This window comes from Schistocerca nitens, chromosome 3 (assembly GCF_023898315.1).
Source record: "Schistocerca nitens isolate TAMUIC-IGC-003100 chromosome 3, iqSchNite1.1, whole genome shotgun sequence".
In the NCBI taxonomy this organism is placed as follows: Eukaryota; Metazoa; Arthropoda; class Insecta; order Orthoptera; family Acrididae; genus Schistocerca; species Schistocerca nitens.
Window position 1 is genome coordinate 194,199,800 of NC_064616.1, and position 22,249 is coordinate 194,222,048.

At 40.9% G+C, this 22,249-nt stretch overlaps 1 protein-coding gene across 5 annotated transcripts in view; it reads left to right on the forward strand.

The window, feature by feature from the left end:
- Window positions 1-22,249, forward strand: part of LOC126248141 (RNA-binding protein Ro60-like) — a 139,012-nt gene that overhangs the window by 46,997 nt on the left and 69,766 nt on the right. For all 5 annotated transcript variants that reach the window (XM_049948839.1, XM_049948840.1, XM_049948837.1 and 2 more), the window contains 2 exons: window positions 3,194-3,380; window positions 15,358-15,510. In XM_049948839.1, coding sequence (XP_049804796.1) covers window positions 3,194-3,380; window positions 15,358-15,510 — 340 coding nt within the window. The remainder of the gene's footprint in view (window positions 1-3,193; window positions 3,381-15,357; window positions 15,511-22,249) is intronic.

Consider the following 22,249-nt stretch of genomic DNA (forward strand, 5'->3'; position numbering starts at 1 on the left):
TACAATGATACTGGACATGTCATGGTGTTACAGTTTATGCACAAGGAAAAAATATTAATATATTCAAGCATTTACATACTTGCAGCTCTAGTCTTGCTAGGATGGGACAGGTAGTTAGCCATCCACATTGTACAGTTATGTGACACATCAGATCAGATAAAGGCAGTAGCCAATCACCTCCATAATTAGTCCACTTTAAAAGTAGTGTTCGATCAACCTCAATCACTGCTTTCTTGGACTTGGCTTTATAACTTTCACATTAATTTTTGTTGCAGATCCTAAAACATTTAATTCTTGTGACTATATGACAGTATGCCTTTATAGCCAGAGTGATTCAGTAAACTACTTCATCATGTATGAAATTTTCACTTTGCAGCGGATTGTGCACTGATATGAAACTTCGTGGCTCATTAAAAATTGTGTGCCAGACTGAGACTCAAACTCGGGACCTTTGCCTGTCAGGGGCAAGTGCTCTACCAGGCTGTGGCTAATTATGTCTCCACAGTATGCTTTCTTCCAGGAGTACTAGTCTTGCAAGTTCGCAGGAGAGCTTATGTGAAGTTTGGATGATAGGAAATGAGGTACTGGTGGAAGTAAAGCTGTGAGGATGGCTCGTGAGCCATGCTTGGGTAACACAGTCAGTAGAGCACTTGCCTGTGAATGGCAAAGGTCCAGAGTTCGAGTCTTGGTCCAGCACAAAGTTTTAATCTACCAGGAAGTTTTACGTCGTCATGATACAATGTATAAAATGACTAGGACATGTCATTGCAGCTGCATCTGTGCTATTAGATTCTTGTCTCTCCACTAGTTACATGATAGGGACTTCTTGACATTCCTTGTGTTGATTAAGTGATAGAATTAAACAGGCAGGAGATAAAGTACTTCATTGCTGGAAGTATTTGATTTTAATTTTATCTCTGGTAGTCCCTTTTATATATTAGTCTACACTACTTGATGTTGTTATGTCAGGGATATTCTCAAGATATAGAAATTCACAGTTAATATTTTTGTCAAGCCAACATTTGGCTTGCATGAACTAAACTCGTGTGTCACATTTTTTAAACTCTTCCTCCCCCCCCCCCCCACCTCCCCCCACATAAATAATTAAAATTAAGAAATGCATCACATAGATGCAAAATGTAGATTTTTTTATCTGATTGTGATTTGTGAGAATTTGTGCCAATTTACTGTAAATCTACTGAAGTCCCTTCATTGCTTCTTTTATGGGAGCTTGAACCTTGGAGCATTTTCATTGAATTTTAATTTTACACGAGTAAAGTTTTTTTGTTTGTCAGCTTGTTCACATTTCTGTTTCAGCTGTTCTGCTTGCATCATTTTTCACTTAAAGATGGTTTACTGGTTTATTTTACTGTTATTTTAAAGATTGCTTGACTATCTTTGCTGTTAGCAGTGTATTTGAGTCACGCTATGTTTTTCTACTTCAGCTTTCCCCCCCATACTGATTATTCTTTATGAAGAAATAATAAGCAGCCAATCAGTTTCAATACAGAGGTTTATTTAAACCCCTTGACCATGGTTTCAACATTTATAAAAAACATCTTCAGAAGGAAATTTGTGACAACCTAAACAAGTTAAAAGTGAATAAATGTTCAGTTGTATATCCACAGGAACAATAGTAACTCATTACGGATACAAAAATTATTTGTACATACTGGGTGACATGTTGTAGCAGAGTTGCATATAAAAATAGCCAAAAGGTGTCATTAAAATATAAAGTTTCATCTCTATAATATTAAAAATATGCTCAACGTGGTGGTTGTCTTTGAGTAGTACCTCACCAATGTACAACTTATGCACTAGCACTGCGTGCATAACACTTGGGCTAAGGAAAGCTTCTGATGAGAGAAGGGCACTAGTAGTATGCACAAGGAGGGTTCTCATTAGTGATTGTACATTAATGTGCTAAACTTGCTTAAAAATTATGACGTTAAAAACTAGATTGTGTTTAGCTATGTACATATGGAAAATTAACAAAGTGGCAATAAATAATAAGTTACCATCAAGAAAAGGTTATTGTAGTAAATCAAATTGCATAAAACGTGAGATAATGTAAATAATATACAGTACAATTAGACCAGGTGGGAGGGGGAAGATAATGCAAATGTGTATAACTAAAAAATACAGCATATCTGAGAAATTGTGACCATAAAAATCTCAAGAAATACATTAATGTCATAATAAAGAAGAAGCAGAGCATCACCACCATGAACAGATGAGAAAAATGACATATCCAACAGTCATATGGAAGATTGGGTCACTTCTCTTTTACATTAACAAAAATGGGGGTCTGAAAATATCTAGAAAATTTCTATTTTTGAGTTGCACCTGTTCATTTAAAATGGATCCATATTTGTGAGCAAACTGTTTAAAAATTTCTAATACTTCTAAGATGTCAAATCTGTATCTTTACTTTCCCTATACAATGTATTTCTTGAGGTTTTTATGTTCACAATTTATCAGATATGCTGTATTTTTTAGTTGTACACATTTGTACCATTTCCCTCCCTCTAGCCCCCATTTTCTTCCCCTCCTCCCCTTTCCCCTCCCTCACTGGTCTTATTGTATTGGATATTATTTACATTATCTCACAGTTTCTGTAATTTGTTTGAACTACAGTAATCGTTTCTTGATGGTAGGTTATTATTTATTGCCATTTTGTTAATTTCACATACCTACATAACTACGTATGATCTGATTTTAAATGTCATAATTTTAATTTTAACAATTTAAGCAAGTTTAGCATAATCATGTTCATTCACTAATGTGCATTCTCCTGGTGGATATTACTAGTGCCCCTTCTTAAATAAGCTTTCCATTTTACAACTAATTTCCTGCTTATTATTTCTTCATGAAGATTTCACACTACAGTTGTCACTCCAACTACGTACACAATTTTAAAATTTGTTATATAACTCTTTACTCTCTGTGAAATTTTCAGATTCGCGTAAGTTGTCTTTATTTCTAGTATATAGTTTTTTAATACTACATCCTTTTTTTTAAATGCCTGGATATATCAGTGTGTTGGTAGCATATGCTATTCTAAGACATGTTATTAGTATCGCATATGAACTGTGAAAAAATGCCTAAGGTTTCCTGAAGTAACTGTGTGGTATGCAAGTGTTTTTGCCTCATACTTTTTCAACAAAAGGCTATTTGTCTTGTTATATTTCAGGCTTACAATGGTGGTTACTCCGCTGAACCAGAAGCCATCTTGTTTGCATTGGTGTTATGCATGAAGCAGAGTCAGTCATTAGAAGTCCGCCGAGCAGCCTATGCTGCTATTGAAACAGTGTATAAGACACCAAAGTCATTTTTTGCTTTTGTGAAGTACATAACTGATTTGTCGAAACCAACAACAGGTAAATACAACTATTGCCATCTATGAATTGGGTATATTTTAAGAGTTGGCATCCCAGGAAAGAAAACTGAAGAATTAGAAAGAAGGCAATATTGAAATTTCTGTTTGCTGGACTGGGCTCGATTTCAGATCCTTGTCTTTCACTAGAAATATTCATAATGCTTAAGGTATCCACGCACAACTCATGGCTTACCTTATCAGCTTCAGTTCTGCCTGTACTTGCACATACTTTCATAAGTTTTTAGAAGCTCTGCTGTGTACATAGCAGGGCTAGCAGAATTGAAACTGTGATGGCAGGTTGTATGTCATGCCTAAATAACTCAGACGGCAAGAGGGCATTCCTGGCCAACAGAAGTATCAAATATCAGCCTTAAACTGTGGAAGAAATTTCGGAGAATACACCTTTGGAGCAGAGCATTGTATAGTCGTGAATAATGGACTGTGGGAAAAATAGAAAAGAAGAGCCTTGAGACTTGTTTGAGATGTGGTGCTATAGAAAGATGATTAAAAATTTGATGGACTGATAAGATAAGAAATGAGGCGGTTCTTCGCAGAATTTGGGGGACTTTGCCAAACACTGACAGTAAGAAAAGAGAGAATGATAGGACATGGGTTAAGTCTTCAGGGAATAACTTCCATGGTACCAGACAGAGCTTTAGAGAGTAAAAACTGTAGGGGAGGACAGAGATTTGAATACATCCAACAAATAATTGAGGACGTAGCATGCAAGTGCTACTTTATGATGAAGTGGCTGGCATGAGAGGAATACATAGTGGGCCACATCGAACCAATCACAAGACTGATTACTCAAAAAGGAGCAGCAGCTCCCTCAGCTGCAGAGTGAAAGAATCATTTGAGAAGGCTGTATCATTTATTACCATGTGAATATGCGTAAAGGCATTATTTCTTCTGTTGTTTGTTGTCATGGTCTCTGGATATGTTATATGTTAATTTCTATTCAGCATAAGACAGTGTGGGAAGGAAAATACACTCTTAAGACAAAAGAACAAGACACAACCAAGGAATTTTCTGAATGGGACAGACCTCAGTAGATGTGATGTACTTGTACAGACAAACAAACGATTTCAGAAAAAATGGACGATTTATTCAAGAGAAAGAGCGTCACAAATCGAGCAAGTCAATAATGCGTTGGTCCACCTCTGGCCATTATGCAAACAGTTGATTGATGAGTTGTTGGATACCCTCCTGAGGGATATCGTGCCAAATTTTGTCCAATTGGCACGTTATATCATCAAAATCCTGAGCTGGTTGGAGGACCCCGCTGATAATGTTCCAAATGTTCTTCGTGATGGATACATCTGGTGGACTTGCTGGCCAGTGTATGGTTTGGCAAGGATGAAAACAAGCACTAGAAACTCTCAGCATGTGCAGGCAAGCTCTATTGTGCTTAACCCTTTCGCAAGTGCATTTTTTGTAGCAACTGAGCGAAGATAATTTTTTTGCTGTCCTGCTGGAATTTTGATCAACTGACTATATTTATTTTTTGGTGGTACATATATCACCACGGTACCTTTGTGAGGTATTAAAACTATGGTAGTAAATGGATTTCCCCCTTCCCTATTGTGAGCTGTTGTGTGCAGCCATTACACGTAAAAAAAAAAAAATAATGAACAGTGTTATCTGTTTTTATTTTATGCTTTATTTTACTTTATTTAAAAAAGTACTTGTTACTGATACTAAAGTTTACTTAGCACAGTCTGAAAACAATCCTTGAAATTTTATCATGCAATAAAGGTATGAGCTGACATAGGTCACAGTATTGTATATTGCAGAAGGGAAGCAATGTGTTCTGACAACAGTAGTGATCCCATGATAAACAGAAACTGATTGTTGTAACAGTTTCCATACACCTGGTGCAGTGTACTACCACAAGATGTCAGGCATAGGCAGAGGTGGTAAGATGTATTCCCAAGAGCTTTGGGATACCCCTAAGTTGTATGCTTTGCAAGAATCACAAATGACAGATTAATTTTGTGGTAAGTATACTTCCCAAGCCCCTTCCATAAACTACTTTGGTGGTAACCCTACTTCCCAGTAACCATTAAATCACCATCTGATGGGATATAAACTTCCTACAGTCCTGAAGGCTATATTGCACAATAAACAGCTCTACACCTGGTGCAGCGGACTGCCACTAGATACCAGGAGCATACAGAAGTGGTAACACATATTCCCTTAAATGCTATAAAGAAATACATTTAGTATATCCTCCACAGCCCACAAAAGGGTTAAATGTATGTCCAGTATGGCTAGCCGTGAAGAGCTACAAAATGAGGCATAGAAAATCATCAACAAACCATGATGCTGTAAGGACGCCAGAGGATGATAACCAAATGGGTCCTGCTATGAAATGAAATGACACCTCGTACCATCACACCTGGTTGTCAGGCCATATGGAGGGCAACAGTCAGGATGATATCCCACTGCTGTCTGGGGCATCCCCAGACACGTCTTTAGCCTAGAATATCATTGACTGGAGTAGAATTGCCTTTAGTGATGATTCCCACTTCGAATTGCGCTCCCATCATCAGCAAAGATTCTATTGACCAGTGTCAAGCTGAGTAACTGCTTGCATAAGGGGCAGAGATGGACCAACACGTTATTGACTTGCCCAATTTGTGAAGCTCTTTCGCTTGAATAAATCATCCAATTTTTCTAAAATTGTAATCATTTGTTTGTCTGCACATATTTATCATCCCCCATGTGGCTCGCCACTCTTTGGCAGGTTTGCTCTTGGCTACCATGGCACATCCTTTGCAGCATCTTTTCCCTTCCATGCTGCAAGTGGATCCTCTTGCTATTCTTTTTCCCCTCCCTTGGGGAACATGTCTGGGATCTTATTGGAAATGTGTTGTGTATTTTTAGTTGCCAATATCAGAACAGTTTCTTCAGTTTTTAGTTTCTTCGTTCCCCTTCTCCTATCCTTCCTCCACTTCAGTGTTGGAGTTCCTCTTTTTCTTCTTCCTCCCTGTGTGCTTCTGAAGGCTGGCCCACACGTCTGACACTTAATTGGTGACCCAGCTATGGGTTGACAGGTAGGGATTGCACGTACCCCCTGGTACAGGCCAGGCCCAGGGAGGGGTGATAGCATGAGCTGCTACCGTCCCAAATTGGCAGTTGGTCCCTCTGTCAGGTGTTCGTGAGGTGTGACCTGAGGTGTGAACAATCGCCTAAGGCAGGTGCACCCCCTCTGAGGGTGGGCCCCCAGTTGGAAGGAGCAAGCCATCAGAGATGTTGGCAGTAATGGGCATTTTCTTGCAATGAGCCAATCATCATCTTCACAGTTAACGTGTACTAAATGTAAACGCAGTCCTTTGCTATGGTAAATCCATTTATTATTCAGAAAGGTGTTTATGCAGTTGCTGGCCCTGTGAAATCCTGCTCTCATTCATGCAATGGCACTCTGCTTTTGGAAACAACTTGTGATTCTCAAGCACAACAACTGCTTGCAGTTTTGCTCCTCCACAGCTATCATGTTTGTGTCAAGTCCCATTGAACACTGAATTCTTCCCGTGATGTTATTTACACTAGGCTGCTCGATGATCTGACCGAGGTGGAAATCCAAATGTATCTCTCTGATCAGGGTGTCATTGCAATCCATCAGGTGTTGAAAAAGGTAGATGCATCCTTAGTGCCCACATTCACTCTTTTTCTGACTTTAGATAGAGTCATGCTTCCGTCAAAGATCAAATTAGGCTACGAAGTTATCACAGTCCAACTGTACATTGTGAACCTGATGCGCTACAGTGTCATTGTTACAACCACACTTGAATGTCCTGTCGACACCTGGCCAAATCTGTAACCTGTGGTAGGGATGCTCATGCGGGTGATTGTCCACCTCCTTCTCCTCACTGTACCAATTGCAATGGCAAACATGCTGCCTCCTCCCGAGATTGTCCCATATATCTCGATGAGTGGGCCATCCAGGAGATCCGGGTGAAGCAAATAGTACTTTACCTGGTCGCTTACAAGTTGTTCGCTAGTCAGAAACCCTGCGTTCTACCATCTGGCACTTACAGTACTGTTCTTGCTACATCTTGCTCCATGAAGGACATGGCCACACAGACATACTTCATCAAATTCAGCACCGTGGTTGTAAAATCGCCAGTGTCACAGTAGCATCCCCGTCTCCTCTTCCAGCTATGCAGCAAGCCACCAGACTTTCACCTCATGGGCCGAAGTCACGTGCTTCACAACCGGCAGGCCAGAAAAAACAGAAGGAATACTCCCACGAAGACTTCTTATGTCCCTCCAGGCAACAAACATCTGAGTCTTCCTCTGCCAACCAGAGAGGCTCCACAAAATTGAACAAAGGCAAATGGTCTTCTGATTTGCCAACTTGGAGAGCCACTTCGATGGTGTCGCCATGTAATACCCTCGCCCAGCTGACCAGTGTGCCCCGCTAACTGTTCTTCTGACCTGGACTCCACACACTCACAGAAGGAGAATGCCAACACCTCTGTAGATCTCATCGAGCAGGATCCTCCAGCCTCCGTGCCCTTTAGCGGTGAGTCTTTGAAGGGTGGCACTTGGCAGCTGCCAAGGTGATACCTCTTCATTTTTTCCCTCCTCCCCTTTCCTCATCATGACTCTTCTCCAATGAAAAGTTCATGGTCTTTGATCCCACAAAGAGGGCTTACGGCTGCTCCAGGAATCACAGCGTACACTTGTTCTCTGGCTCCAGGAAACAAAATTGCATCCTCACAACTGCTTTGAGCTCTCGCCTTTCTTCCTGGTTCACCTTGACCTTCCCCTGAGGATGGCATTCCATCTTCTGCAGGAGTAATGCTGCTCATCCGGGATGACATTCATAGTCAAACCATCTCACTGAACACCTGGCTGCAAGCTGCCGCAGTCCACATTTTCCTACCTTACTTGACCTTTTCCTGTTGTACTATTTACATCCCTCCATCATTTGGTGTCACCAGGGCAGACTTCATCAAGCTTACTGGGCATCTCCTTTGCTCCTTTCTGCTGCTTGACAACTTTAATGCACACCATCCCCTTTGAGGTTCTCCAAAAAACTGTCTGAGAGGGACCCTCCTGGCTGACCTTCTCGATCAACTTAACCTCATCTGCCTTAACACGGGAGCACCCATATTCTTTTCAGAATCCACACACACACACACACACACACACACACACACACACCTACTCCCATTAGGACCTCTCCTTCTGCACTATCCAGCTTGCCCATTGTCTCGAGTGGCCCTTTCTCTCTGACACATACTCAAGCAACCATTTCCGTGTGCTATCAGTTTGCTGACTCCTACCCCCACCTAAGTGCACACCGAAATGGCAGCTTTCTAAGGCTGACTAGAGGCTTTACTCCCCCCTGGCGACCTTCGATGAACAGTTGTGATGACCAGGTGTAATATCTTATAAACATTATTGTTACTGCTGCAGAACGTTCCATTCCTTACACTTCCTCTTTACCACTCCATGTCCCGTTCCCTTGGTGGACTGAGGCGTGCCGCGATGCAATTTGCACGGAGACACGCTCTCCGCATTTTTAACCATCATCCTATGATGGCAAACTGTATTTATTATAAACAGTTGCTTGCACAGTGCTGTTACATTCTTTGGAATAGCAAAAAAGCTAGCTGGATTTCCTTTGCTAGTTCTTTTAACAGTTCCGCTTCCACTTCCTCTTCCATCATGTGGGCCAACCTCCGATGGCTCTATGGGACTAAGGTCCATTCCCCAATTTCTGGCCTGACCATAGTAGGTGATGTTATAGTTTACCCTATTGCTACTTCCAACACCTTGGACTGCTTTTTTGCGGAGATTTCGAGCTCCACCCACTATCACGCTGCCTCCCTCCTTCGGAAACAAGTGGAGGCAGCTCGGACAATACCCTACTCTTCTCGGAATCATGAGGGCTACAATGCCAACTTTTTTTATGAGGGAGATAGATCATGCTCTCACTTCATCCCAATCCTCGGCACCAGGGCCAGACGACATTCACATTCAGATGTTTCAGAACCTTTCTCTTGTGGGCAAGCACTTTCTCCTCCATAAGTACAATCGCATCTGGGCAGAGGACACGCTTCCCAGACTCTGGCATGAAGCCCATGTCATACCCATACCTAAGCCTGATAAGGACAAACACCTTCCTTCTAATTATTGCTCCATTTTCTCAAGCCTGCTAAGGACAAACACCTTCCTTCTAATTATTGCTCCATTTTCTCAACACTGTGTTTGCAAGGTGATGGAACATATGATTCATGCCTGGCTGGGGATGGTGGTTTGAGTCTCACAATTTGCTGACCACCGCACAGTGTGGATTTCAAGTGCACCATTCTGCAGTTGGCCATCTTGTAACTTTGTCAACCTGTATCACGAATGATTTTCTTTGGAAATACCAGACTGTGGCTGTGTTTTTCTATTAGGAGAAAGCCCAAGACACCTGCTGGAGGACTGGTATTCTCAGTACTCTCTACATGTGGGAGTTCTGTGGCCGTATGCTCCATTTCCTTCAGGAACTTTTAAAAGACTGATTTTTCAAGGTAAATGTGGATTCTGCCTAGTCAAACACCTTTATCCAGGAAAATGGTGTCCCTCAGGGTTCCGTCCTGAGTGTCATCCTCTTTGCTTTCGCCATTAACCTTATTACGGCCTGTTTCTTGCCAGGCATCTCTGGCTACCTTTTCATTGACAATTTTGCAATCTATTGCAGTTCTCCACAGACTTGTCTCCTTGAGCGGCATCTTCAGCAATGTCTCGAGCGTCTTTACTCGTGGAGCATCAACAATGGCTTTTGCTTTTCTGATGAGACCATTTGTATGAATTTCTGGCAGCACAATTGGTTTCTTCCACTATCTTTACATCTAGGGCCTTTTGCTATTCTCTTTGTTGAAATTACGAAATTCCTGGGGCTCATGCTCGATTAGTCCTCCCACATCTTACTTGGCCGCCTGCTGTACGCGGTACCTCAATGTCCTACGTGTCCTCATCGGTACTTCCTGGGGAGCGGATCGCACAACTGTCCTCTATTTTTACCAGTGTGTTACCTGTTGAAACTAGACTATGAGTGTTTGGTTTATGCATGTGCACGTCCATCCCTCTTACACTATCCACCATTGTGTCATCAGTTTGGCCACTGGCACCTTTTACACTAGCCTGTTTAAGAGTCTGTATGTAGAATCTGCTGAACTGCCTCTGTCATACTGCCATGACTTTTTTCTCAGCAGATATGCATGCTGTTTGTCTGCCATGCCTGGCCACCCGTCCTATGCCTTCTTCTTCGATGACTCTTTTGATCAGCAGTATGGGGCGCGTCCCTCTTCTCTCTTACCTCCTGGAGTTCGCTTTCAGCTCTTGCTCCATCAGCTTAACTTCATGCTACCTGCCGCTTTCCTGTTGGGTGTGAACCCTTCATCACCTTGGTTTCGTGCGGCGGCCTGTTTTCACATTGGCCTTCATTTGCTTCCTAAGGACACTACTCCAGCCTCACTGTATCGCTCCAAGTTTCATGACCTTCACATGGAACTTCCCAATAGTATCTTTGCATACACTGATGCTCTCGGAGTGATTGTGGTGTCGGGTGTGCCATCGTCATTGGCACCGACTATTTTTGGTATCGGCTTCCAGAACACTACTCAGTATTTACAGCAGATCTCTTTGTCCTGTATCAGGCCACACAGTACATCCAGAGACACAAGCTTTTCAATTGCGTCATCTGCTCTGACTCTGTCTGTGCTCTTCAGAGCCTCTGTGTGCTGTACTCCATCCATCCCATAGTGCAACGCATCCAGGAAAGCTGTCACTTGCTCACTCTTGCTGGAGCTACTGTGAAGTTCATGTGGGTTCCTGGTCACATCAGTCGATTGGAAATGAGGCCGCTGATGTTGCTGCCAAGGCTGCAGTCCTCGTACCTCAGCCAGCTAGTTCTTCCATTCCTTCCGATGATCTCTGTGTTGCCATGTGTCAGCAAGTGGTGTCACTTTGGCATCACCACTGGTCCTTCCTTCATGGGAACAAGTTTGTGTGAATTAAGCTCTTCCCAGCAGCTTGTACGACCTCATCTCGGCCATCATTTTAGCTAAGTTGCATATTGGGCACTGTCTTTTTTAACCATTGCCATTTGTTAGGTGGTGCTACCCCACCACTTTGTGCTCATTGTCCTGAAACTTTGATGGTCACCATTTCCTGCGAGAATGCCATTTTTTTAACCACTTACATTCTCATTTATGTTTGCTGTCTGAGTTATCAGCTGTTTTAGTGAACGACACATGGACTGTCGACCGCATTCTACTTTTTATCTGTCATAGCAATATGGTGAAGGACATTTAACCTTTAGTTCAGGAGCTCCATTTGTCTATGGCATAGTTCATGGACCTTTCTCAAGTCCCTGTTTTTAGCTGTCTTTCCTTCTGTCGATTGGGCTTAAAGTGTAGTCACTTTTAACTCCTGTTTCTTTATGTTCTACTGTTTTAACATGGGTGCATATGACTGTAGTTGTTTTTGCATCCTAAAACAGACCGAAACAAAACATTTACATCACATCAACACATTTCCATCCCATTCGTATAATTCCTTTGTGGTGCCTTATATTTTTGTTTTGCAGCGTATTTATTTTACTTTTTGTTAAATGGCAATAGAAACTCTTGAACGGAATAAAATGTAAAATAAAGCAAACACAACCACTTACGTATAGCTGACTAATGTGTGTGGCATTGAAACAGTCAGCAAAAAACTATTTATACTACAGGGTGTATACGACCCGGGACAACCGGGAGATCCGGGAAAAACCCGGGAATTTTTTCATCCGGGAGAATACCGGGAAAAACCTGGGAATTTTTTAGAATTCCGGGATTTTGTTTTAGTTTTCAGTTAAATTTTTGTTATTTTGACTGGTAAGAAATAATATTCAAACAAAGGATATTACTGTATCCCGCTACTGCAGAATAACACTGCAGCAATAAAACGTGAACGAGAGAAAAAAACTAAAATAAAACATAAGTTGCAAAGGAAATGCGCCATTTACAACAAAACACAGTCTTCACACAAGCAGCAAAATGTGTCAAAGGCTTTAGGAAGACTATGCAATCCTTAATAAGAGCAAATTGCCTCCAATGAGCGACGCCACAACTGTTTACATTGGATTCGTGTGAGCAGTTGCGTATGGGCCCATGCACATGCACAGTTGAGTCGCGTACCTGTAGTACCTTCTCCCACTTCTGGCTACAAAAGTGTGGCTGTTAGCTGTATAAGCAGTAGCAAGATGCTACTCGGAAAAATTTTACTGTCGCGCGCAAGCTGCCATATTCGCTGGGAGCGAACCGGGGTATCTGCCCCGGGCGGCAATTTCAGTCAAGCATTAATCACCTTGCAGAATAATGAAGTTATTTTTGTCGGTTTGCTAAAGAAATGTGGTTTTTATTAATCTTTTCCGCTGAGGCAGTCAATTTATTTGTAACGAAATGTTTAATTCCACACTATTGCCTAGTTTCAACTGTTCTCTGCATTTCAAAAGACCATTTTTTCTTCTTCTTGCAAGTATGGCATTATGCCATAATAAAGAACCGAAAATGAAATGATACAGTACTGGTACTCCAAGAAAATTTACAACCGAATCTGGATGTACGGATGTGCACTTTACACTGAATTATGCACGTTATTATGGTTCACGTAATTCCGATGCTCTTCAAATATCCTCTGATGTCTTGTTTCTTTTATGACATGACGTAAGATCTTTTAATGTTTTACACATACGAACATACGGGCCTCTTGTGTCATCGTAGCTGTGCAAACGCTGTGACACCCGTTATCTGGCGCTCTCTGGCAACTGCTGAATCGAACCTCTTTCTCACAGGTCGTGGGAAAATGTTGCGAATGACTCATTGAAAAGCGTTTCTTTCAAAGTAAATTTCCTTTCACCCAAGATGAACTATGTGCGATGAATTTTTTTAATCACAGAGCATTTGACTCTCATTTAAAAATCAACTCTTTGAGGATGACCATTTAGAAAATTTTCGAGCCCAGAAGATCGGACATTTATGTCGTTATTACAAATTTTACTGGCACATTTGTGTGATGTATCTTAAAGTGTAACACGCGCAAAGAAGATCAACATTATACGTGAAAGTTTACCTTCTCTTGCAGCTTATTAATCGTTGATACCAATATTGTATGTGAAAACTTTGCTTTTCTTGTAGCAACACTATGTATATTAATGTAAATCATTAACTTTTCCTATTTGTGTGTACGCGCTACTTAACAGTGATAATGCTATTGGCTGACGACATGACGTGTCCTATGCTTTGAATATCCGCTGTATCGGTTGGCGAGATCACGTGACGTGAGCTACGATTGGCTTACAGAAGCGCGTTGCAATCTCGATAAATTGATAAGTTTTACAGTTCCAAGGAAAAGTATACTGTCACTTAACATGGAAAGTGTATTTTCACCCGGGAGAAAGCGAATTTTTAACCGGGAAATCCGGGAATATTTTTTCCTTGTCCACGTATATACCCTGTACTAGTTTTCGAGCTTTTGTTCTTTCTCTAGTGGAAGTAAACACACAATCACACAAATACACATGCCTGTGGGTACAGTGAGACTGACATGAATATTAATAGAAGTTGCTTGGGCAGAGTGAGATGGGGAGGGGCTAGAGGAGGACGCACAAAGCAACAAAGCAAGGAGGGGGTAGTGGGGTAGAGTCAGGCAGGTCTTTACACACATGACTCAGCATCTGCATAAGAAGAAGAAGAAGAAGAAGAAAGTAGTTCAAGGGGTAGAGCATATAAGAGGTTGGGAGGGGAAAGGGTGGGGAGGAAAGGATAGCAAGATGGTGATGAGGAGGGTGGGGGTGGAATTGAGTGAGTGAGAGAGAGAGAGAGAGAGAGAGAGAGAGAGAGAGAAAATTTAGGAGGAGGAGGAGAGTGTTTGGAGAAGTCAGTACACGATCTGGATCGAGAATGAGTGGTGTGAACAGAAGAGAGAAGGGAGAAGGTAAGGTGTGGCAGAGGGAAACTGTCAACTGAGGTTTGCGCCGATGGGGATTGCTTTTTGTTAATACAAGTAAATTATTTGTCATGGACTAAACTGAGAAAGTAATGTGTGTCTACGTATGCATAGCATGATTTAGGTTAGTAATCAATCAGCATTCCATGTAGACTGATAATTTCATAAGTTGTGTGTCAATGACATTGGTTGTACTACTCAGCAAAAAGTGGTGAACAAGGACTGATGCACTGAGTAACTAACATCTCTTTTTGTTACTAGTTCTCTGTGGCAAAAACTATAGCCAATATACAGCTTTTGAGTGGTTTTTGGTAGTACTCAGCATCAGAATATATTTGCCCCTTTGAAATTATGGAAGAAGTAACGGTAATCACTCTCCCTCCCTTCCTCCCTTGAGGAATGTGGAGGAGCATAAGAGCATATCTGTGAAAGTACCTGAGGTGTTCTTGTTAGTTTCTCTCCAGTACACTGTGTTATGAAAATGCAACTTTGGTTTCTCTTATTTCATTTCTAATGTGGAAATTATTACCACTTTTATGGTTGTGCTATTATTGATATTGTGGTATGGGAGTTTCATTGGCCAATTTGACCTAGCAAGAAGAATGCATGGCCTATATGATATACATGATACTTCATAAAAATCCAGAGAAAATAGAAATGGAAACAGTTACAGTGAGAGAGACCTGTGAGTTATGTGTGGAGTCTAAGTGTGTTTTTACACAGTTCTGGGTTTGGCATTTAGAGTTGTTCAGTATTATGCCACAGAACTTCCTATCTTCACTGACACAAGCAGTCATTTGTTTTTAACATGTTCCAAAGAAAGAATTTTTGCATTGTCCGTATAACTGTATGTTCTTAGATGGTATAAATTGTTTATTATATTTAAAAATCTAGCACCTCGTATGTGCTTGTTGTCATACACAGATCTTTTTTGACTGTCTGAAAGGCGCTTGCATTCTTAGGCTTATTTTCCACTTTCTTTTAAGGCTGGGGAAGAGGGCTACGCCGTGCAGTTAATAACTGGTATTTACATCAAGAACCACAGAAAATGGCTGAAAATGTTACTCGTTTTGTAGGAATGCATAGCTGGACACACAAGGATATTCTAAAATTGGCTCATACATGTTCTAAAAATCCAGGTAAGTTACACTTTCTGTGATGAGTGTAGATAGATAACTTTTTTGAAACAATGCCTGTTTTGTAGACTCTGCTGTTTTTTTATATATGAAAGTCACTTAAATTAAGGTAAACAGGTTCAAAGCACCTGATTTTGAGAACCAGCATGTTGCTATGTGGAAATGCTAATAAAGCCACACTGAAAAGTAAGATAGCTGAAGGTTGAAAAAGACTTGAACTAAGGTAACTTTTGCCATCATTGTCATCAGAGTACAGAGGACACTACAGAAGTGTTGCAGGACAGCCATATTTATTTTCCATCACATCATCTCACATTTTGAAATTGCTCATCATAATGTGTCTGCACAAGTGCCTCAGTAGAATAAAATGGCTATTCTTTTGTGAAGTTGTTGCAGGTAGAAACCAGTTAAATGGGACAAGATTAGCACTCTAAGGAGAGTATTGCAGAAGCCTCTTATAACCAAATAGGATTTGGACACTCATTCAGTAGTATTTGCCACCATATGCTTGTGCAACCATCCTGATATAGGTTTTGCTGTGGTTTCCCAAAATCAATTGAGACAAATTTCAGGACGATTCCTTTGAAAAGGGCACTCGGATTACGTAAACATGTAGTAGGATAAGCTTCATCTGTCAATTGCCAATGAAGGGCATTAAACAAGAATAAGAAGCATCTGAATATAACATCCGGTTGTCAAATGTCGTATCAGATTCCTGAAGGACATTTCATACACTGAAACAGGCCCAGCATCATGTACACAGCACAGAGTCACACTTACAACATGTGAATGTAGAGCAGAAAATGATCAGCTAAGTAGATCCACCCAGTACAAGAACAGATCTGACTCTAGTCAGAGCATAAAATGACTATAGTCAGTTCTGTTCCTGTGCTGGGCAGACCTGCTTAGCAGATCATTTACTGTTCTACATCCTCATGCTTTAGTGCTTGTAAGGTCCTTCATATATTTGATAAGATATTTGATGACCAGATATTATATCCAGACATACCTTATTCTTGTTTAATACTCTTCAGCAGCAGTTGGCAGATGAATCTTATCCTACTACGTTTTTATATAATCTGATGATGCTTTGAGCAAAATGCATCATTGTTATTAATAAAAACAAATTTGCAACTGAGGCTGTTTTTATTGAAAAATATTCGTAACTTTTTTGCTGCATCAGACAGCCAAAATGAAGTAGAACCAATATTAACATCGCCAAAGTCTCCCTTCCAGTGGGGAAAAAATTCACCATTTTCTGCCTGACACACTTGTAATTACTGCCTGCGAGAGATGCCACCTCATGTTGAAACCATAACATTTTTGTTGCTGCTTGGTTAGAATGTTCCGTTAATGAATCCAGGTTTAACATGTATAACAGTGCCATTCTTGAAATGTTCGATTTTTAAATCTTTTGAGTGTGCCTTTGCACCACAAGGAACATTACGCTGTTCATTCCTCTGTCAAGAAGGGTTATATCCTTAAGGGGGGGAAAAACAGTATTGTCTTGCAGAATGATGTGCAAATATACCTAAGGATTACCTTATCTGATGAGAGGACATACACTGATCTTTCTCTTCAAATCCCCACAATCAGCAGCAGTACTCTTGTATGCTCAATGAAGGTTCACCTGAGCTGGGTGAGGCTAATGCTACCGCTCTGAATAGCTCATTTATAGCAGAAAAAATATGTATAATCTTCTCACAACACTATAGAAATTTTCTTAGATCACTGTTAGCCATTGAGAGAGAATCTGTACCAAAACTGCTTATCAGGTTTGTTCTTTCGCTAGATCTTTTGATGAATGAATGACTGTCAAAACTGATAAGAGCAGCTCAATCTCTTGGCTGCAATTTGTCTATGAACAGCTCCAAGATGTAAAGAAGGAAGAATTAAAATGTCTAACTGGAGAACTTCAGAAGACTTTCCTATTACCCCTGGTACAGTATGTTTGTTGTAAATATAACTGCCTTATTAGGAATACAACAGAGATTACTGAAGAGTTAATTTTAAATTAAATAAACAGTAACAGTTACTGCATGTATAATAAACAGTGTGATTCGTTTGCACATATAACTGCATTACAAAAATTAGCATAAGCATTTTTCTTCAGTAACTGTGTAAGTAAGAAGTTAATATTAGGAAGACCTAGAGAATTGTGCCAAGAAGCCATACCTGATCTAAATTATCCTTAAATGTATTAACATAGTGTTCTATTTAAGGTGGAAAAATATTATGCTCAAGTCAGCAGCTTTTGGTGTACAGGCAGTTAGAAAGTTATTTCCAGTTTTGTAAAATTTTAAATATTGTGTACCAGTAGCTGCAGAGCATATTTGATAGCTTCGTGCAGTTGGCAAAATGGAAATTCTGTGTGGCTCCCCATCGGGTAGATTGTTCGCCTGGTGCAAGTCTTTTGGGTTGACGCTACTTCGGTGGCTTCCATGCCAATGGGGATGAAATGATAATGATAAGGACAACACAATACCCAGTCCCTGAATGGAGAAAATCTCCGACCCAGCCGGGAATCAAACTCAGGCCGATGGTATGACATTCCATCGCGCTGACCACTCAGCTACCAGCGGCAGACATGCAGTTGGTAATAGTATACTTTGAAAATTGTCACACTTAAGATTATTTTGTTTCCTCTGTCAGAATGAATGACTTAAGTAGCTCACCTGTAATGCTCAATTGGTGAGAAGTTGACTTCTCATTTCAACGCACTCTCTAGTCAACCATGCAGTTAAGTGTTACCTAACAAACAACATTATCATCTTCCTCACAGATGAGGAATGAGGAATGAGTTGTTAAGAAACCTAACAACACTGGGATGACAGTGAAGTAACCTGGTTGCTGCCTCAGCACACTCTTTTTGGCCTCTTCTCAAACATTTTTTATCAGTTTGATCCAGAAGACTTGCATAGTATTTTCTAGCTATTATTTTCACATCATAAAACTAACAATAAATCAGTATACAGAGTTTGTTGAATTTTGTTCAAAACCATCCAAATGTCTATCTCGAGGCCTTAGTCTCGCTTCAACGCGGGGTCGGCCATGTTACTATTGATTTGGCAGTGTTAGTTGCAGACGGTGATCAGATACCCTTCCTGCCACCACCCCGAATGCCCCGGGACGGAATTAGTGAACCCCAACTGTCTGCATCTAGTGTAAGCCATGTAATAGTGCAAACATTTTCAAACGTCTGCGAGCCATGTAACTGAGGTGGAACTTAGGGACCATCTCGGTATTCATCAAGCAGGATGTGGAAAACTGCCTAAAAACCACATCCAGGATGGCCAGCATACCGGCTCTCGTCATTAATCCGCCAGGCGGATTCGATCCGGGGCCGGCGCGCCTACCTGAGACCAGGAAGCAGCGCATTAGCGCTCTTGACTACCCAGGCGGGTTTTAAAACCACCCAAATATTGCCGAGAAACTTGTTTTCATATTGGTTTTTGTTAGAATTAAACAAATGTCTGTCCTTTAGCCATCTAAATTTGGTTTTGTTACCAGTTTGTTAAGCAAGCAACTCTCCTTAATCGTCAAAGAGCAGTAAAACTGTTGGAGTTGTGAAAAAATAAAGCTTTTTGGCCAAGATGGGTCTCCCTTGACTTGGAGTACAGGGTGGCTTGTAGGAGAGGCAACATTGCACAAAGACTACAAATCTACATCTACATGATTACTCTGCAATTCACATTTAAGTGCTTGGCAGTAGAAATATTGATGAACTAAAACGCACATAAAAACCTCACCCATAAATTCTACTGTGACATAAATATTAATTTTTTAATAGCCTACTCTCCAAAGAAAAACTGCTAAACATTTATTAAATACAGGATTGAGCATTTTGTCAGTGCTTTAACTTTAGATTTCCACAGAAAACTGTAAGTAGTAAAGGGACGGCTTGTTACACTAACTAGATCACAACAAGGATAAGTAGTTCCCATAAAGTATGTGATGCGCACAATATGTAAATAGGCCATTACATCAAAAGATCTACAGGTTTACCACGAAAACATACTATTGTATTAAATAATTTTGTCACATTATAACAACATTCAAGTTCAAATCCAAAAGCTAGGTTGTCAATGAATTACAACATTTAGCTCTGGAAAACATGTTTATTATGAACACCAATGCGAGAACCTGATCTCCTGGGATGAGAGTGTTGCTATTTATAGAAACATTGAATATTCCAGAATATACAAACATAAGACATTTCGAGAACCTTCCAGAAATGCAAAACAATAAATAAAAGAATAATTACTGGTGGTCGGATTTGAACTGGTGACCCAATGCACACCAGCCAGCAATTCTAACCACTATGCCACACTGCATGCACCACAGCTCACAGCAATGCTTTTGTTCATGGAGAAACAGTATTCCATTATTTCAGAAGTTCTCATTGGAGCTGATTACAGCACCCTGTATGTAAATCCTGTCAGTGTTCCTCTTTATGGCGACACTGACACAGCCTCACATTCTGGTTGTGTTGTCACATCCTCTTCACTATCATGAGCAATGGAGGTAACCTCTCCCATTAAAGCTTTATGATTGTCAAGTGAGTCTTCAGTTTCCTTGAATGAGAAGCCGCCTCATTGATCTGCGCCTCAGGACTGTAGTAGGGCTTCGTATGGAGGACACGGATGATGTCTCTGTGCTTTTGTCTTGATGCAGTGTCATAATCCTTGACTTTGTATGTTGTATGTTACGTTTAACAAATGATGAAGGATATGATACAGCTCAAAATAATGCTTTAGTAACTGTTCTGATAGTCCCACTTTCCCCAAACTGTAAAAAATCCATACAAAGGTCCTGGGCTGTATCTCACTGGCTGGTGCTTTGTGTTATACGAGGGCTATCCACAAAGTACATTACATTTGGAATTAAAAATAAATAAAGTATTGGAATTTTTTTTATTATATACAGATGAAAGCCACACTTAAATACTACTGTTCTACATAGTTGCCATTTAAATTAAGGCACTTATCGTAGCGCTGGACGAGCTTGGAAATTCCTTCGTCGTAAAATTCGCCCGCCTGCGCCTTCAACCACGTGGTTACCTCTTCTTGGAGCTGTGTGTCGTCATCAAAACGCTGCATAGCCAACCACTTCTTCATTGCTGGGAATAAGTGGAAGTCGCTCGGTGCCAGATCAGGACTGTACGGCGGATGAGGAAACAACTCCCACTTAAAAGATTCTAGAACTTCACGAGTGGCATTTGCCGTGTGGGCCCGGGCGTTGTCGTGAATCAGCAAGATCTTTGAGCCCAACATTCCCCTGCACTTGTTTTGTATTGCTCTTCTGAGGTTGTGCAGAGTTTGGCAATACCTTTGAGAGTTTATTGTAGTGCCTCTTTCCAGGAAATCCACAAAAATCACACCTTTTCTGTCCCAAAAGACAGTCGCCATCACCTTCCTTGCCGACATTGTCTGCATGCATTTTTTGGGTTTTTGGGGGGAATTTGTGTGCCCCCACTGCATTGACTGCAATTTTGTCTCGCAGTTCACATGCTTAACCCATGTTTCGTCACCAGTAATGATGCAATCGAGTAATGAGTCGCCATCTTTCTCGTAAACATCCAAAAACGTTAACGCTGCAGCCATTCGCTGATTTTTGTGAATCTCTGTCAAGATTTTTGGTATCCATCTTGCACAAAACTTGTGGTAACCAAGCTTTTCGGTAATGATTTTGTGCAACAAACTTCGTGAAATTTGTGGAAAACTCATAGAGAGTTCCGTTATTGTGAAATTACGGTTTTCACTCTTCGTCGTGAACGTTAGTTCGGCCATTTTTAAATTTTATGACCCATTGATGCACTCCACCTTCAGTGGTTATGTTGTCCCCATACACTTCACAAAGCTACCGATAGATTTCTATCGGTGTACAGTTTTTTGCAGTCAGAAACCTTATTACAGCACGCACTTCACACTTCGCGGCATTTTCAATTAACGCTGACATTTCAAACTGTCACAGTAACTCAACGGAGTACATCACGAACCTCTCACTAGCACGGCAGGATGCCGACTGAGCGGCGGAATGCCATGACACCAAGATGGCCACGCTAGCCCCACCCCTAACGGACACATACGAAAACGTAATGTACTTTGTGGATAGCCCTCGTAGCACTCTTGGTCTGATGGCCTGAAGCACGCCAGCTAGCAACCCAAACTGCTTTGTCACATTGCATGCACCACAGCTCACAATCATATTATAAGACTTGATAAAAGAAAGCAAAACAGTGATTTCATACATCGTTTTTACTTTGTCAGATGAGCTATTTGTTAGCTTATAAAAAAGCAAAACTGTTGATATAACAAATATTTTATAACTACTTTTCTGCCATTGAGAAAACTACCTAAGAATATAATTTTAAAGTGAAATGTGTTCGTAGGCAATATGGAACAAAATCGTGTCCCAGATCAATGTTTAAACTAACACTGCCATCAGAGGTGATCTTTCATGTACTATGTGAACTGAAAAACAATTCATTCATCATGGTTCGTTGATTGGTTGATTTGGGGGAACGAGACCAAACTGCGAGGTCATAGGTCTCATCAGATTAGGGAGGGATGGGGAAGGAAGTCGGCCATGCCCTTTCAAAGGAACCATCCTGGTATTTGCCTGAAGCAGTTTAAGGAAATCACAGAAAACCTAAATCAGGATGGCCTGATGTGGGATTGAACCGTCATCCTCCCAAATGCGAGCCCAGTGTGCTAACCACTGCACCACTTCGCTTGGTCAT